Source organism: Mucor velutinosus, assembly GCF_035048745.1.
Source record: "Mucor velutinosus strain NIH1002 chromosome Unknown tig00000093, whole genome shotgun sequence".
NCBI lineage: Eukaryota > Fungi > Mucoromycota > Mucoromycetes > Mucorales > Mucoraceae > Mucor > Mucor velutinosus.
Genome location: NW_027041907.1, coordinates 1,546,143 through 1,562,166, shown reverse-complemented (window position 1 = coordinate 1,562,166; position 16,024 = coordinate 1,546,143). Strand labels below are relative to the sequence as shown.

Sequence of the window (16,024 nt, the reverse complement as noted above, 5' to 3'; positions counted from 1 at the left end):
CGCTAAGAACGATCTTGACTTAGATCATCCTAAGGATCTGATAAAGAACATCCTGTTTCAATGAACCTTTTTTTTTTACAGGGGGGAGGTGGGACCAGAGAACGTAGGAACCTAATATAGATCAAGCCATGTGAGGGCCACTACTTTTTTTTTTTTCAAACAAGATGTTTCAATTACAAACCAACTTTTTTCCGCCCCAGGTCCTGTCGTTTTGTCATACACAAAGTTGAAACCAGGGCCGCATTTCATAAAGGAAAAGTGATGAAAGAGTATAAAGAACCCTACATTTCCACCATTCAAATTCATCGTATCATGATCCAGCGTAATGTGGGCACATTATTTTGTCCTGAACTGTGCATCAATGGGTCCATATGGCTCGATACCGTCAAACATCTGTTTCATCCTAGTATATGATGTAACATTTAATATACTCTAACTTTCTTTTCCGTTCGTTTGCTTTTACTCTGGTCAACCAATAAGGACTGCATGAGTTATCAGATCTTTTCTTTTGATGGGTTCTTTGGAAGCTAGTAAATGAGACGTAATCGGATGCGGTTTGATCAGAATAGTTTTAACTTGATGCATGAAGCTCATTCGACTGCTTATTCCCAGCTTGAATCGCTTACAAGAGTTTGTAGCCTGCGACCGAAATGAATGTATCGTGTCTAGGCATTTCGAATCTATTTCGCCGCTTACTACAATGAATTCGATAATTGGTGTTTGCTTTTGCCTCTTGTTCATCAATCAAAAAACAAAATGAGATTCCAGATGAATCAATTGACTATTAAGCAGTGCACTCAATACTCCTGGCATGCAAAAGCTTAATATCGACTACACCTTTCAAGGGTTGAATCGCCCGTATTATACACTCCAATACTTCCATGTGGTAAATGTTAAAAATAAAAAACACATTTGATCCATTGCTATTTCTTCGCTATATAGGATATACTAACACTATGTGCATGAGGTTTGGTACATGGATGGTTATATCTCGTATCGACATCATACGAGAGACCAAAAACAAAGCTTTAAAAACTAATGCAACTTGTCTCATTCCAGAATAATTATCATCTTTACAAAGCTGCAGAGAGAGCCATCAAGTTACCAACTAAAAGGGAACATATACAGTTGAACTTGAACACTGGATCTGAATGAATGGTGTGATATGCATATTGCTTGAGTGTGAAGATGGGAAGAATACGTCGTTCTTGGACCATCAGAAAAACTATATCTTTTACTGTAAAGATATTCCATGACATAATTTTATGAGTTTGATAGGACTACACATACAATATCAAATCCAATGTGAATCGGATGATAATCTTGCATTCAAAGTTGGAATTCTTATTTTAATGAGCAATTTCAACGATCAAATCTATTGCATGTAAATATACGTTGTTACGTTAGATTAGAATATTTATAATAGATTACACTACGCTTCAATTTGCAATTCCCTTCGAAATTAGCACCGTAAACATCGACTACCTTCATGGGAAATGATTTTGCCAACAGGCAAAATTAATTCAAACCCAAAATCATAGTTTGTTTCCAGATTGGCCAAATCTTAATGTTGTTCGACTCGATCGATCTATTTTCGCAGATTCGACTAAGTAAAGTATGATGATCACCCTATGCTTCCTAATACTTTCTTGATGTACTTTTGAAGGCGCATCCAATAGTACCAAGTAATATAGATGTTTTGAATAAACTTATTGAGTAATTTACGAAAACATGAAAAGAGGTTTCTGGCCAAACAGCCGAAATTTTACATATCAAAGTCCCACAACGATGGTTTCAGGGATTACGTTAGATCGATAGAAACATTTTGATGTAATACATACCATAGTAAAAGTCTTCAGTATCAAGGCCAAAAACACGATCGTTTGATTTTCGATGAAAACCATGAGGGATACCTCATGGTTTTTGGTCGAATTTTGGTCATGTTTTTTTGGTCCCCAAAAAGTTGAGCAAAGGTGTCTGCAAGTAGCTACTGGTCGAGAGCAACTATCCGGTGCCATTCTGGAGATCTAAAACGGCCTTGAACGCGAGAAAGCTCAGCTCAGATGCACTCATACTTTGCTGTAGTAGGCACACTCTTGGCTAAAGAAGAATAATATCTGTATGATACTTGCCCCTATATGAAATAGCTACGTGTATATGGATGTAGAGCATCACGTAAGAATCAGATTTACAGATAATATAAAGGGTTTTTATGTGTAAGTGGAGGGTCAGAATGAAATTAGTAGTATTTTGATAAGATACGCAAGGGCAAGCTGCCGCTGCGCAGGTTGGTTATCACCGAAGCGAGCAAAGGTAGAGAACCATCTGAAGCATAAACGCTCGTAATGAATAACGATACCATGATCTTTTGTAATATATACATCTTGTAACTCGGTTGATTTGCCAAGTTTTGTAGAACAGCATAGGCAATATAGTGAAATCGCAAAGAATTCCACTTGGATATGTCAAAATGTTACTTTTCGGCCTACCACTATTAGGTAAAAACCCTTCACTAACAATTTATTTCTAGGATCTGGGTCTTTCACATTGCAGCACGTATGTATCAGCTAGAAGAATTAGTATACAGGTAGACAACATGCTAGAATTGCCTGTTGCTACTCAAAAGTTTGGAAATTAGAGCAAAATCTGCATATATTGTGCCGTAATTTCTCGTGTTAGAAGCCATTTTAGATCTCCAGAATGGCACCGGATAGTTGCTCTCGACCAGTAGCTACTTGCAGACACCTTTGCTCAACTTTTTGGGGACCAAAAAAACATGACCAAAATTCGACCAAAAACCATGAGGTATCCCTCATGGTTTTCATCGAAAATCAAACGATCGTGTTTTTGGCCTTGATACTGAAGACTTTTACTATGGTATGTATTACATCAAAATGTTTCTATCGATCTAACGTAATCCCTGAAACCATCGTTGTGGGACTTTGATATGTAAAATTTCGGCTGTTTGGCCAGAAACCTCTTTTCATGTTTTCGTAAATTACTCAATAAGTTTATTCAAAACATCTATATTACTTGGTACTATTGGATGCGCCTTCAAAAGTACATCAAGAAAGTATTAGGAAGCATAGGGTGATCATCATACTTTACTTAGTCGAATCTGCGAAAATAGATCGATCGAGTCGAACAACATTAAGATTTGGCCAATCTGGAAACAAACTATGATTTTGGGTTTGAATTAATTTTGGCTGGTGGGGCTGGTTAATCATATATGAGCCAGGCCTGACAGATGCCTGGAAACTCAGTTTCCATAATATGAGGGCTGTAAAAGTGTCTAGGGACTGAACATTTATTATAATATGATATACTGTTGATTCATATTAGAACATGCGTTTCTATTATGCAAATTGAAGCATGAAAATTGGTAATATGTCGAGCCAGTCATTGATGGACTGACGCTATTTAGTATGCAGAAAGACTTGTAACTGCTCATATTCGTACTTGCAACGCCACTTATTTGAAAGATTAAGCGAGCGATTACTACCTATATTATGGGTTTCTGGATTACGCATAATATTGCAGCTATATACTACCATTTGTTCCAGTTATCAATTCTAAATACATCCCATCATCGATGCTATGCCCATTCAATTTTGCCATTGCGAATATGATACAATTTTTTCAACCAAAACTCACCATGCAAATTTACAATTTAATATCAAGCCTTCAAATGAAATAGATGAAGCGTATACATTTGATTTTATCATCGCTCTCGCCATAACACTAATGGTTCTTTTTTTTGTGGGGAGAGATCCCGTGATGACGAGAGAGAGCGTCTGGTGTCCATTCACGTTTTGTGTAATCCCAGGCGTTTCTTCTGGGACATTTAATGATTTTGTGTACCATACATTTCAAGTCATGAGTTCAAAGCTGTACCAAACAAATATATTCATTCCTCTTTTCTTGCAGATACAATATTCTTGCGAGCATGTTAGAGTTGTCCATCACTTGTCGCTCTATACACAAACTGAAAATATATACGGGCGCATTGAAATATCAAGGGGGGAGGGGCATCATTTTATTATAGCTATGCATAATTTTATGTAAACGATGATGCAAATATTAATGTGCAATGTGCAGCGGCAAAAAGAAAATTGTCTGGGGAGGATTTACATGTTCAGGCACATTTTGTAACTGAATGTTCAAATGCATGTGAGGCTTAAACTTGTGTGTATGTCTGATATCAAAAACAGGCTAGTTTCTCCTTACATTCACAACTAGTGGGATGATGGTGAATGAGGTTACCCAAAACCTGTTGCTTGCCACGGACTTCCCCACATAATACAAATATTTGCCTGCATCTCTCATGAAAATTATCAGCTTGATGTCAAGGCAATGAAATTATATTGACTCAAAAAGAGGTATTGAACGCATAGCAGAACCTATACATACACATGACATAAAACTGTTTAGCGTCTGAAAGAGCCGAAGTAAAGCAATACATGTGACATTAAAGCCAAGTTATCCTGAATGCCACAAGTGCAATAAAATTTGGGGTATTGATCGATATGTGCATACTCACATAGTGATTGTAATTGCCTGTGCAGATCGTATTAATTCTCCTCTCTCGCTTCTCTTTCTTTTGTTTCTCTTTTTCCTCTTTCTCTCCCATAACATTTTTGATTTGCAATGGCAGGGCAGTTAACATCACCAGCTGCTACCAGTAGCATTCACGACATAAACCATGCCATAGACGGCACCTTGCTCTCAGAGAACGTCGCCAATATGGTCACAGCAGTATCACTTGCAACTAGAGTTTCCTTGCGATGCTCATCGATCTTTTTTGATGCCATGTTTGAAGCTGCAAAATACGGCACATCAATCTCTCTGGGGATATCAAGAAATGCATTGACAAATGCGCTTTCCACCGCAAAGAATTTGCATGCAAACACACAGAACAAGATCACATCTGGGACATCTGTTTTACATGAAAAGGCAGACGACAGGTAAATGCAATAATTAATCAAAACCACGATACAAATCAATGCTCACGCGAAGGCAGTTTATTTGTTCAGGTGCTCGAGAAATATACCAACATAGGATTGTACCTTGTCAGTCATACGTTTTCCTTAGCTGAATTGTTTGCCATGTCAGGGTTGCAGTTCACATCGAGGACTATCCAATCCAGTTTGAAGGTAAACTTCCAAAATGCATGTAACCGTAACAACCACTCATCGACATTACAGGCAGCTGAGGAGTCAGTGCGAATCATTGACGGCATTTTTGGATCAAACGACACATCGCGCGCTATAGCTTCTATTATCGCTCTTGTGCACCGAGAGTTGGTGCAAGATCCAGAGTTTGGGTTAGCAAAGGCTGGCAAGTTGGCTATATTAACTGGATTAACAAAGGCCTTAACAGCATTTGCGGTTCTGCAAAACGTGACACATAAACGAATGATGAAACAAATTCCCATGACAGTTTTGTGGGAAGGACTTGTTACAGATGAAAAAGAGGAACTAGAAGAGAAATACCAGCAAAAGAACAAAATTATCCAATTCAAAAACAACAAGCAGCAAGGCAACGAGGAAAACACTCTCATCATACAAGAATTAAATGCGCTATTGCAATCGCAAGAAAGCAATCAAAACGAAAATGAATTAAGCTTGGTTACATCTGTGCAGAACGGCTATAAAGTTACAACAAAAACTACTTGCACCACTACAAAGACCACCACCATCTGCCCTCTGAATTCGACATTCAACAAACGCATCATTGTCAAAACAAACGAAGAGGAAAATGGGTCATACCTAGCGCTAATGGACAAGTCAGGCAAAGAGCCGCCGAAATTTATACTGTCAACGCTGTCAGAAAAACGGCGAAAGCGCAAAGTGGAGCGACAAGAAGAAAATTTTGACCAGTTGCAGAAATCAGCATCAGAAAAGCCAGCTTACCACCACAAGCGTAGATTCTCATCCCCAGATGATGGCCATTTCTACTGCGAGCAGAAGAAAGAAGACTCTTTTCTATCAAAGAAATACAACTATTCGACATCTGATCTGACAGTCAAGCAAAGACATGCATCCAGCAACAGCAGCATCTTCATGACAAGGCAAAAGAGATCGAGTTCTATATCCAGCTTTTGTTCCACATCCTCCAAAACGTTCTCCATGACCTCAACCAACAATACCAACAAAGTTTTGCAGAATGAATCGGCGCAGATCATCAAAAACATCGCTCACTACATGAGATACGCAAGCGCAGCCTATGGTGAATCCTTCATGCGCATTCTGGGCATTGGAGATGTGCCTGCTGTTCTGCCCAGCTCTCATCATCACCATCCAAATCATCATGCTTTTGCACATCACACTGGCAATTCTGTTGAAGATATACTATTATCGAGCTATACAGATAGATCACCACTGCATTTACATAATCCTTCTATTCATGCACTTGTTCATTACGTGACAGTAGATCATGCCGCAAAAGCAATTGTGCTCACATGTCGTGGTACACTCGGTCTTAGTGATATACTCACTGATCTTAGTTTTGATTACACTGAATTCAATCTTCCTACAGACAAGCACTCCAGATTCAAAGCTCATAGTGGTATGCTGGATGCTGCTCAATTACTAGCCAAAGAAAAAGGAAAAGTCTATCAGAAGATACGTCAAGGTCTCGTTACATACCCTGATTACAGTTTGGTGATGTGTGGCCACAGCTTGGGAGGTGGAGTTGCATCTTTGCTATGCGTACTATGGAGTCAGAAACTAAATGGTCATGAGTTGATCTTGAAAAAGAATGGTGGAAATCATGACGATAAATTCGTTACATCAGATCAATCCGGATTACCAGCAGGAAGGCCTGTTCACTGCTATGCTTATGGACCTCCAGGTGTTATGTCTCTCGAATTAAGTCAATACTGCAAAGGTCTGGTCACTAGCGTGGTTCACGGTAACGACATTGTCAGCAGTCTTAGCTTGGGGCTCCTGAAGGACTTTAAGAACGTAGCTACCAGTTTGCATGCAGAGGCTGACGTAGCAGAAGAAATTATATCTCGTGTTGTTGGAAGGCTCCAAAAGAAAAGAAATTCCTCACAACAATCAAAAGAAAATATAGAAGATGAATTTAATGAAGATGATCAATGGTTCTGGGCAATGATCAAGACAATGAGAGCTGATATGACCGCAGAAAAGATGTATCCACCAAGTTCAGTCTACCTAATAGAAACAGTTCCACATGTAAAGCAACAGCACAAAGTTGCACTTTCAAGATGTGAAGATGTAAAGGCCAGATTCTCTGAAATTGTTTTTTGTCGAACCATGTTCATGGATCATTCTCCACTGATGTACGAACGAGCTATTAGAAAGCTGTGTCGAGGATATACCGCATAGCAAAGATGAATAAAATGTAAAGAAATACTCTTGTTGTTTTCAAAAACCACCCCCCTCCCTTCTAAACCTTTTTTCCTCCTATTGCTGTGTCAACAAATAAAGTGGACAAACTGATTGGCCATGCAATATATTGAATGACCGATTAGCCAGAATATAAAAATGGGGTCTCATCATGTTTTGAATTAATACCGTTTTCTTTCCGGATCTCAATACAAGTTTTTCCTAGCTGAATTTTAGCAATTTGAGTTTTTAACCTCATATTTTCCAACTCCGTCAGACCACAAATCCTTTTATATCCTACAAGCACCCTCCTCACACACCCCGCCATGGATTTATCCAGTATGCTGAATGGCTCAATGCCAACCAAAAAGCGAGATTACACGATGTCAAATCCAATTTATCATTCCCAAGCAATGCCTCAACCAAAACGATTACAACAATCCAATGGATCCACCACGACAGCCGTCGCTCCTCCTCCTGCTCCGCTTCCAACATCTGCCAATCCCAGGCCTACTGCCACTACCACTGCAGCTGCTGTTGTAGTTCATCCTCATCCGAAAGAGAAATCGGTAAGTGATACGACAAAAAAGGAGTCTTCTAGAGTCACAAATAATTAATTTTTTAAAACCAAAATTAGGTGGTTTATCAATTGAGTACATCTTTACAATATGTAGTTGCAAAAGACGCTATCACTAATCCTCAAGTTGCCAATCATCAAGCCCTAGCTTCTCAAAAACCTGCCAATTACAAACCTAGCAATGGTGTATTCTCTTCTCCCTTTAGACCTGAGATAGAGAGTAATGCCAACCTGAAAATCAATGGTAAGACTAGATCCATGTTTGCATTATCATGTATGTTAGTTAAGTCGCCAAATATAGTTGCCCCTTCACCATCGAATGGCACCAACGGCCTCTATTTGAGTCCCTCGCTTAAAGCTAATCCTGGTATCTGGTCTCCCAAATTATCTCTGAAATATGTCATGCAAGATCAACCATTGACACTGCTTCCTGTTGGACGTAGAATGAATGGGCAAGATGATCAAAGAAGCTATGATGATAATTCGGAATGCCAGCTTAGAATTATTGATTTACTTATCCACGGTGACGAACCCAAAATACTACTTGAAGACACATACGAGATCCAAGGTGCTTATTATCGCGGTTTCTATGTCATGATGGCAAAACGACAAATTCAGCACAACTTTGTATTCGCATATCCTGATCATCCATGGTTTGAAGATCTGTATGGGATGAGAAAGAGTGCCTATGTCGCTATGCGCACGGAGGATGGTGAATTATATGAACTGCATTTGAAACCCTCAAGAGATAAACAGTATGTATTACTTGTAGATGTGCGAAACAAACAAAACACTGACCGTTCTATAGATTTTTATTTGGCTATCTCGTCAAGCATGAGGCTATGGTCCACATCGTCAAAGAGTCTATGAAGGAACTACTACATTGCAGAAAATTACCATTGGTGCTTGATTTGGATGATACTCTTGTGCGTATCGTTGGTGAAGGAAATGAAAGACATGTCCCTGAAGCCGATATTTCCAAATGCAGAGATCGTGTAGCAGTATTGAAAGATGGAAGAAGAGTCGTGCTGACTGAAGGAGTGCATGAATTTCTCCAATGGGCCCAGCAGTTCTTTGATATCTCTGTCTGTTCCTTAGGGTAAGTTTCTCCTTGAATCACAAAACGAGAGGCTACTTCTCCTTACTGATATGCTCACTTTATTTAGAGATCAAAATTATGTGGAAAACGTTGTCAACGCATTAGATCCTCAAGGTGTATGTATCAGAGGCATCAAATACTCTGCACGCAGTGAGCATGATTACATCAAACGATCCCCTGATCCAGGAAGGCCACCCAAAGATTTATTGGCTTTGTATAGTTTCTGTGCACTCAAGGACAAAACAGTTGGTTCATCATTCCAGCTACCTCTTATTCTTGATGACGAAACTCGTATGTGGCCTGCGGATCAAATAGACAACATTATCGAAGTGACAAGCCAAAGAGATAGCCCTGTCTGGTCTGTTTCATTATTCCCTGTCGTGAGAGACACTTTACAGTACATCCATCAAGAGTTCTTTAGACAATACGATATCTGGATGCAAAAAAATCAAGAAGCAGCACAACATGGATTCGTATACACCCGACTACCACCAAGCGCAGTAGGAATATACAAGACATATCTTCGACATATTCTAAGAGACAAGATTGCTAGCGTGCCAGCTTCCCAAGCTCCCCGCTCTTAATACAAAAGTTCATCATTTCCCTTCATATTCGTCACCCTCGCTCGCTCTTGTATTATAGAAGTCATCCTTTTTTCGCATGCCGTATACGTAGATATACATTCCAGTCTCTAATTTCTTGAATATTTCTGTTGTATGTAGTCTTTATTCCTTTTTTTTTAATGTATTTTTTTACGTTATATATTACCCTCTGTTGTCTACTGAAAACAAAAAAAAAAATTACATAAAAAACTGATGAGAATATAAAAAAACTCAACATCTCGCGTGTATTTAGTTTAAATCAATGTTGCACAGGTGCCTTGATTCATTTGCACATTACACAAATAAACTGATAATCTATTGTATATTCAAAAACAATGGTTGAAATTCCTACTTGAGCGAAACATTGCTATGATAACTGCATTAATATAATAGTTGCCCCTCTTTTTTTCTGCTCTACACCATTCACTTTTCTATTTCTGCGAAAAGAAGTATGAATTAAGGCTGAAACTGAATACAAAAAATGTATTTTTTACTCGTCAATCTTCTCTTTAAGGCATTCATTGACTGCGAGGCAGGGGATGTAGATCAATCAACATCCGTTCGCAACGCATCTACCAAAGCTCCTCTCCAAGGCCATGAAAAGCCAGTTGCTAACTCACTGACATCTAATGTCGGGTAAAAAAAAACTAAGAACTCTCAAAGCCAAGAACGGAGGGGCTTTGCCCATTTCCCGTTTGAATAACGAAGACCTACATTTTCCATCTAGTCTTTCTTATTAAATGATGATGACAGTTGTTTTTACAAAGATACGCTTGAAGGCTCGTTGTATTAGACTTATCGTGCTGGTAAAGCGTCTTCTCAAATCAGCTATACAATAGAAAGGAGCCTTTGCTGCTTTTAAGGTGCGCCATTGTATCGTATTAAGGGGCATGCGAGCACCTCAATCTATCAATGAGCAAGCTATAACAATGATAAGAATATAAAGATGCGTATATAATCGCAACCAAATGATGATTGAATCTGTACAGCATTTTCTTACTATCTACTACTATTAGAGTTCTTTAAACTGGATATATCATTCATTTTCACGAATCTAATCTTGGAACGCAATGCTGGCCTGATGCTACAAGCAATGACAATTCTACTCGTCTCAATGTTTCTTTACCTTTTTGATGGTGCACCGTTTATTCAAGCTCAGTGACCCCTAGCTAATCATCACATCTTGACCATAATGTGCTTTAGATTGCGCCAACTACGGGTCTACACGAATAGATTCAAGAAAGTATTAACGTAGAGCCATAGATTTTATCCTTTTCCTTTTCCTTTTCCTTCAACTTTTCTCCCCTCAATTTTCTATTCGCATCAATAAATTTATAAAGAACTTCAGGTAGCTTCAAATGCCTATACAAAGGTATTACCGCTTTGAAACTACATTAAAATGATTCAGAAGCATCATATTCATTCACTTCGCGTATCGTGCATCTTATGGTATTTCAAATGGAGATGTTCATTTCACTTTGTTCACTAGCTTTCATTGTGTTGGTGCTTGATTCTAATAAACCTTGTCAGAGCATCTGGCTATAATTGAAAGGGCGTATCGTTTGAAGGCATCTCTATATATTATAATGTGCTTAATATAGCCAAATAAGACTTAAATTATCATATAATAGCATATAATCATAAAAGGATATGATACGAACCATCGATATTTTAGATAATTTTATAGTAGAATGTTTACTATTAGATGCAGACTACCTATTGCGTCTATAATGTCCAACGTGCCTTACAGCCGTCATCGTCTCACTAATGAGCTGTATCATTGTGCTATAATACAGCGATATAACAGCGCCACTCAGTCTAATATTTCCAGGTGATTGCTTGGATGTAACAGCATGCTCTTCTAAATCTAGACTTATGCATACATTGTCTGTACGCCATTTTATCATACAAAAATGCGCCTATTGACAAGCAAATGTATAAAACACAACGAAATTTGACAGTTTTCAAGCCTTCATATCTTGACATATAGACCTTTCTGAGCCACCAGAATGACACCAAACAATTGTACTCAAATAGCACTGACCTTCTGACACCTTTGCTCAACTTTTTGGAGACCAAAAAAAAACATCGACCAAATCGACCCAAAAACCGTGAGGGATACCTCATGGTTTTCATCAAAAATCAAACGATCGCGTTTTTCACCCTGAAAATGAAGACTTTTACTATGGTATATATCAAATCAAAATGTTTCTCTCGATCCAAAGCAACCTCTGAAACCAATTTTGCAAGGTCTTCCTATGCAAAATTTCGACATTTTGACCAAAAACCTCATTTCACATTTTCTAAAATTGCTCAGCAAGTTCATTCAAAACATCTATTTTACTTTACATCATTGGAAGCGCCTTGAAGTGTACTCCAAGAATGTATTAGGAAGCATCGGGTGATAACCACAGTTCGTATAGTCGAATACCGCAAAATAGATTAAAGAAGTCGACAAAAAACAGAATTTGGCCAATCTTGAAGAAAAAAAAGTAACTGAGTTTGAATGAGTTTTGGCGGTGGTGGGTAGCGCTGCTGCTGGCTGGCCCAATGCCTTTCTGATGATGACAACAATGATGATTACGATGCTGATTAAATGGGGATTAGTATACACACCCATTTCGATTGATCTGTCACTGATCTTGTCCGAAACACATAAGCTCAGGCTAAATAGCCGTCTAGTACGATGCTGAACGCAACAACTATATATCTCCAATTGCATTTAACATGTCCAATGAATAGCCAACTTGTGTCTTTATCGTTGAGCACCGTTCAAATCAACTACAAAAGGTCGATCATACAATATCTATGTGATACTTTGATATTATTGTTTAAATCTGACATGCAATCCATCCAAGACAGGTATTGTGTCACCACATGCTCAATAAGTGGAAGAGCACGACACTTTTATTTATATGGCAATGATCTGGATATACACAAATGCAAACATGGGCTATAACTACAATTTATTGTGCTATCAACTTCTAAATTTACTTTATTTTATATGAATACATGCTGGTACTTATTGAAAGATGACAGTGATTATGCAAAAGGTGCTTTGAGTGGATCAATGACTTTACCAAGCTTGGTGATTACCTTGGGCTTGGTCAACTTCAAGAAGGTTTGACGCGTGTTCCATTCGCTACCCATAGGTGTGCTAATAGATCTTTCATATTGCTCCATAGTCTTAAAGGGGAATGGCACAGATGTAGCACGATACTTTTCAGCCTAAAGGACAAAGTGATTAGACGAGGGTGCAAATCAAAGCTACTACAATTGCTTACCTTTTTGTTGAGTTTCTCATTGATAATGACATGGGCAAGCTTAGCATCCTTTCTCTTATCAGCTTCAATACCCTTTGTCACCTTGAGGATCTTCTTCTTTTTCTTGTTCTTCTTGACACCAGCGCCAGCCCAAGTACCCCAACCAGGCAATGTCAAATCCTCAACCTTGTCACCATCTTCTTCAATTTCAGCCATCTTTTCGTCTTCAAACTCGGCAACCACATCATCATTAGCAAAGGCTCTTGCTACAAGCTCTCGCTGACTGAAACTGACTTTGTCTTTATGCACCATCTTTTGATCCACTTCATCATCACTGTCGTTGTCGTTGTCATTATCGAACTCAGAGTCTGAATCACCCTTGGCAAGCTTCGCTTTGGCAACTGTAGATGCGTTCTTTTTAGCAGGTGTCGTTGATGTGTTTGATGTGGGGTTTGTAGTAGCAGAAGATTTGATGGACATGATTTTTGTTAGATCGAGCTCCACATCCTCTGTTGTGTCATTTGCTTGCTGCTTCTCTTTCTTTGTCTTGTTCATCTTGGATATACTGTGGTCAGCGCGAGATTCAGTTTGACCTGAGATAACGTTATTTTTCTTGGAGGCCTTTTTTGAAAGACGAGAGGTATCAGCTTGCAGCCAAGGATTGGAGGCGTCATTATCGTCATCCAAATCAGCCAACGGACTCTTGTTTTTTAAGCTGATGGGAGCAGATGTGCGAGTGTTGTGTGCAGCTGAATGTGAGATCTTTTTGATCTGACCAGCCTCATTGACAGTGATTTTACTATTGGGCTCAACATCCTCATCCTCCTCGTTGATATCCTCTTCATCGCTATTTTTATTGTGCGTGGACTTCTTGACTTGCTTTGCCTTGGCGCCAAATGCCATACGACCAGGATTATTAGCAACAACAGTAAAATGATCCTCCTTCTTTTCAGCTTGATCATCATCGCTATCAGCAGCGAGCCATTCTTTTTCAAATGCTTCAGCGTCTTGTTTTGTAGCTTCTAACTGACGTTTAGCAGCGTCTTGCATAAATTTCATACCAAGCAGGCCCTTGGTAGGTTGGGTATCTTGAGCAATTTCGTTCTTCAGCTTGTTCAACTGGCTATCCACATAGGCACCATCGTCTTCTAATTGTTCATCACTATCCTCGTTCTCAGAGTCGTCACCTTCGATTCTACGACGAAGCTCTTCACCCCGACGCAGTTGTTCCATGATAGCATCACGAGTGCCTTCATCTTGCGTACCACGAGCCAAGGCACGTTTAGCCCATTTGCTGGTATTCTTGTGCTTCAATGACATGCGCTCTTCAGCTCTGCTCATAGCAGCATCCATCTTTTCACCATCCTCCATCTCATGATCAATTTCAGCCATACCCTGGATTTGAAGCGCCAGCTTGTCCTTTTCCTTACGCTGCAACTTTCTGTAACTCTTACTTTTGATCTTTTTGAGACGCTTATTTTTGATTTCATGACGGAACATCAACTCACGCATCATGCGAAGTTCTTTGCGCTTCTCTTCCATTTGTTCAACAGTCAATTTGTTCAGTTTGAGGGCTTCAAACTCTTCCAATTCCTCGTCCTTCATGCCAGCTTGAGCAAGTGCGTCTTGGATTTGCTTCTCCAGTGAGGTCTCGGCCTTGAATTTGCTAGCCATGGCAGCACTAGTACGGTTTTCCTTGGGTGTCACCGATGTGTCTTGCATAGGGAATTGAAGATGCTCGGCTTCGCGGTTCATCTTGACAGTAGCTTGCCACTTGGAGATCTCTTCATTGGCGGTTTTAGCAGCTGCTTGACGTTCCATACGGTCTTGCACACGCTTGGGAAGAGGAGCATCCAGAGCACGGCGAGTCAAATTCTTTCCTTTACCAGCCAAACTCTCAAGACCGGATTTCAATGTGCCAAAAGATGTCTCATCATCCACCGTGTCCATCAAATCAGCAAGGCTGAGCTTCTTGGATGAACCGTCATCCTCACGAGTAGCCAAATTGAATTCACTCTCTTGATAAGCTTCGCTTCTCTCTTTCAATTGACGTTTCTTGGTATTACCATCTTCATCAGTACGTCTACGTTTCTTGGAATCCAAACTGCTGATCAGATCGGCCACCTTGTCATCATTCAAGTCCATGTCTTCATCGCTCTCATCGCTGTCATTGATATCGTCGAATCCACGGAACTCTTCTTCTTCATCATCGTCTTCATCGTCATCCATGGCATTGGTGGCAGTCTGCTCTTCTTCATCACCACCAGCAAGCATTTGATCGAGATCCACATAATCTTCGCCAGTGTCGCTTTCAAACTCTTCTTCGGAATCGTCATCTTGTTCAGAATCCTCGTTCAAATCAATTTCACCAGTGGATTGTTGCTGCTTCTTTTTCAGTTCCTTCTTGTTGGAAGGCTATATATCCACATCATCAGTGTCTGTCAACTGTTAACCAAAATGTAAGCCAACTTTACCTTGGTAGAGCCATTGAACTTGTATTCGCCGAAACGCTCCTCGTCAGACTCATCAAAAGCTTCATCAGAGTCAATCTCAGAATCGTCTTCTTCTGCGATTTCACCAGCATCGTATTCCAAGTTCTCTACTTCATCGAGATCATGTCCCTTGCGACGTCCAGTTTCCTCCTCGGCTTCAAAGACATCTCGATTCAATGATTTGCTGACAAAATCGTTGAGAGCGTTACGCTTGTTGGGTTTGCTTTGCTGCTTGGAGGATTTGAAGCCTCCTTTCTTTTGTGGGCGAGCCATGGTATTTGCTTATAAAGAAAGAAGAGGGAATCAGCTTGAAAAAAATTACACTGATTTGTATCTTCGTGACTAGGTGGTTGACGAAAAGCAGTCGTCGAAGCAGGTTGTTTAGGAGCAAATTGATGCAAATGTGCACCCAATTGTAATTTCCCGGCTATATAAGGGGGGGCACACTGCCATCCGTTGCAGAGCACTGGGATCATTTCTTCAAGTGGGATTTCGTCACTGATGCCAATATCATATACGGTATAATATGAATATCCATGGGTACCACATCTTCAGACTGAACCAGCACCTGTTAAACAACGAAACCAAGCGAAATCTAGCAATTTCGGCACATTTGGCCTCTCCTAAAAGCGCTATATG

General features: G+C 39.7%; 3 protein-coding genes across 3 annotated transcripts; 2 read left to right on the top strand and 1 right to left on the bottom strand.

The window, feature by feature from the left end:
- Window positions 1-4,647: 4,647 nt before the first annotated feature.
- RPT5_2 (26S proteasome regulatory subunit 6A) lies at window positions 4,648-7,352 on the top strand (the record flags this gene model as incomplete). The annotated part of the gene is made up of 3 exons (XM_064821626.1): window positions 4,648-4,964; window positions 5,021-5,153; window positions 5,205-7,352. 3 exons carry the CDS (start codon window positions 4,648-4,650, stop codon window positions 7,350-7,352), a joined length of 2,598 nt encoding a protein of 865 aa, XP_064681312.1.
- A 413-nt stretch (window positions 7,353-7,765) lies between these two features.
- ATC70_002246 (uncharacterized protein) lies at window positions 7,766-9,612 on the top strand (the record flags this gene model as incomplete). The annotated part of the gene is made up of 5 exons (XM_064821625.1): window positions 7,766-7,921; window positions 7,990-8,173; window positions 8,231-8,684; window positions 8,738-9,028; window positions 9,096-9,612. 5 exons carry the CDS (start codon window positions 7,766-7,768, stop codon window positions 9,610-9,612), a joined length of 1,602 nt encoding a protein of 533 aa, XP_064681311.1.
- A 3,060-nt stretch (window positions 9,613-12,672) lies between these two features.
- Window positions 12,673-15,658, bottom strand: ATC70_002245 (uncharacterized protein; the record flags this gene model as incomplete). The annotated part of the gene is made up of 3 exons (XM_064821624.1): window positions 12,673-12,858; window positions 12,915-15,308; window positions 15,368-15,658. The coding sequence occupies 3 exons, from the start codon at window positions 15,656-15,658 to the stop codon at window positions 12,673-12,675; spliced, it is 2,871 nt and encodes a 956-aa protein (XP_064681310.1).
- Between the last annotated feature and the right edge of the window lie 366 nt (window positions 15,659-16,024).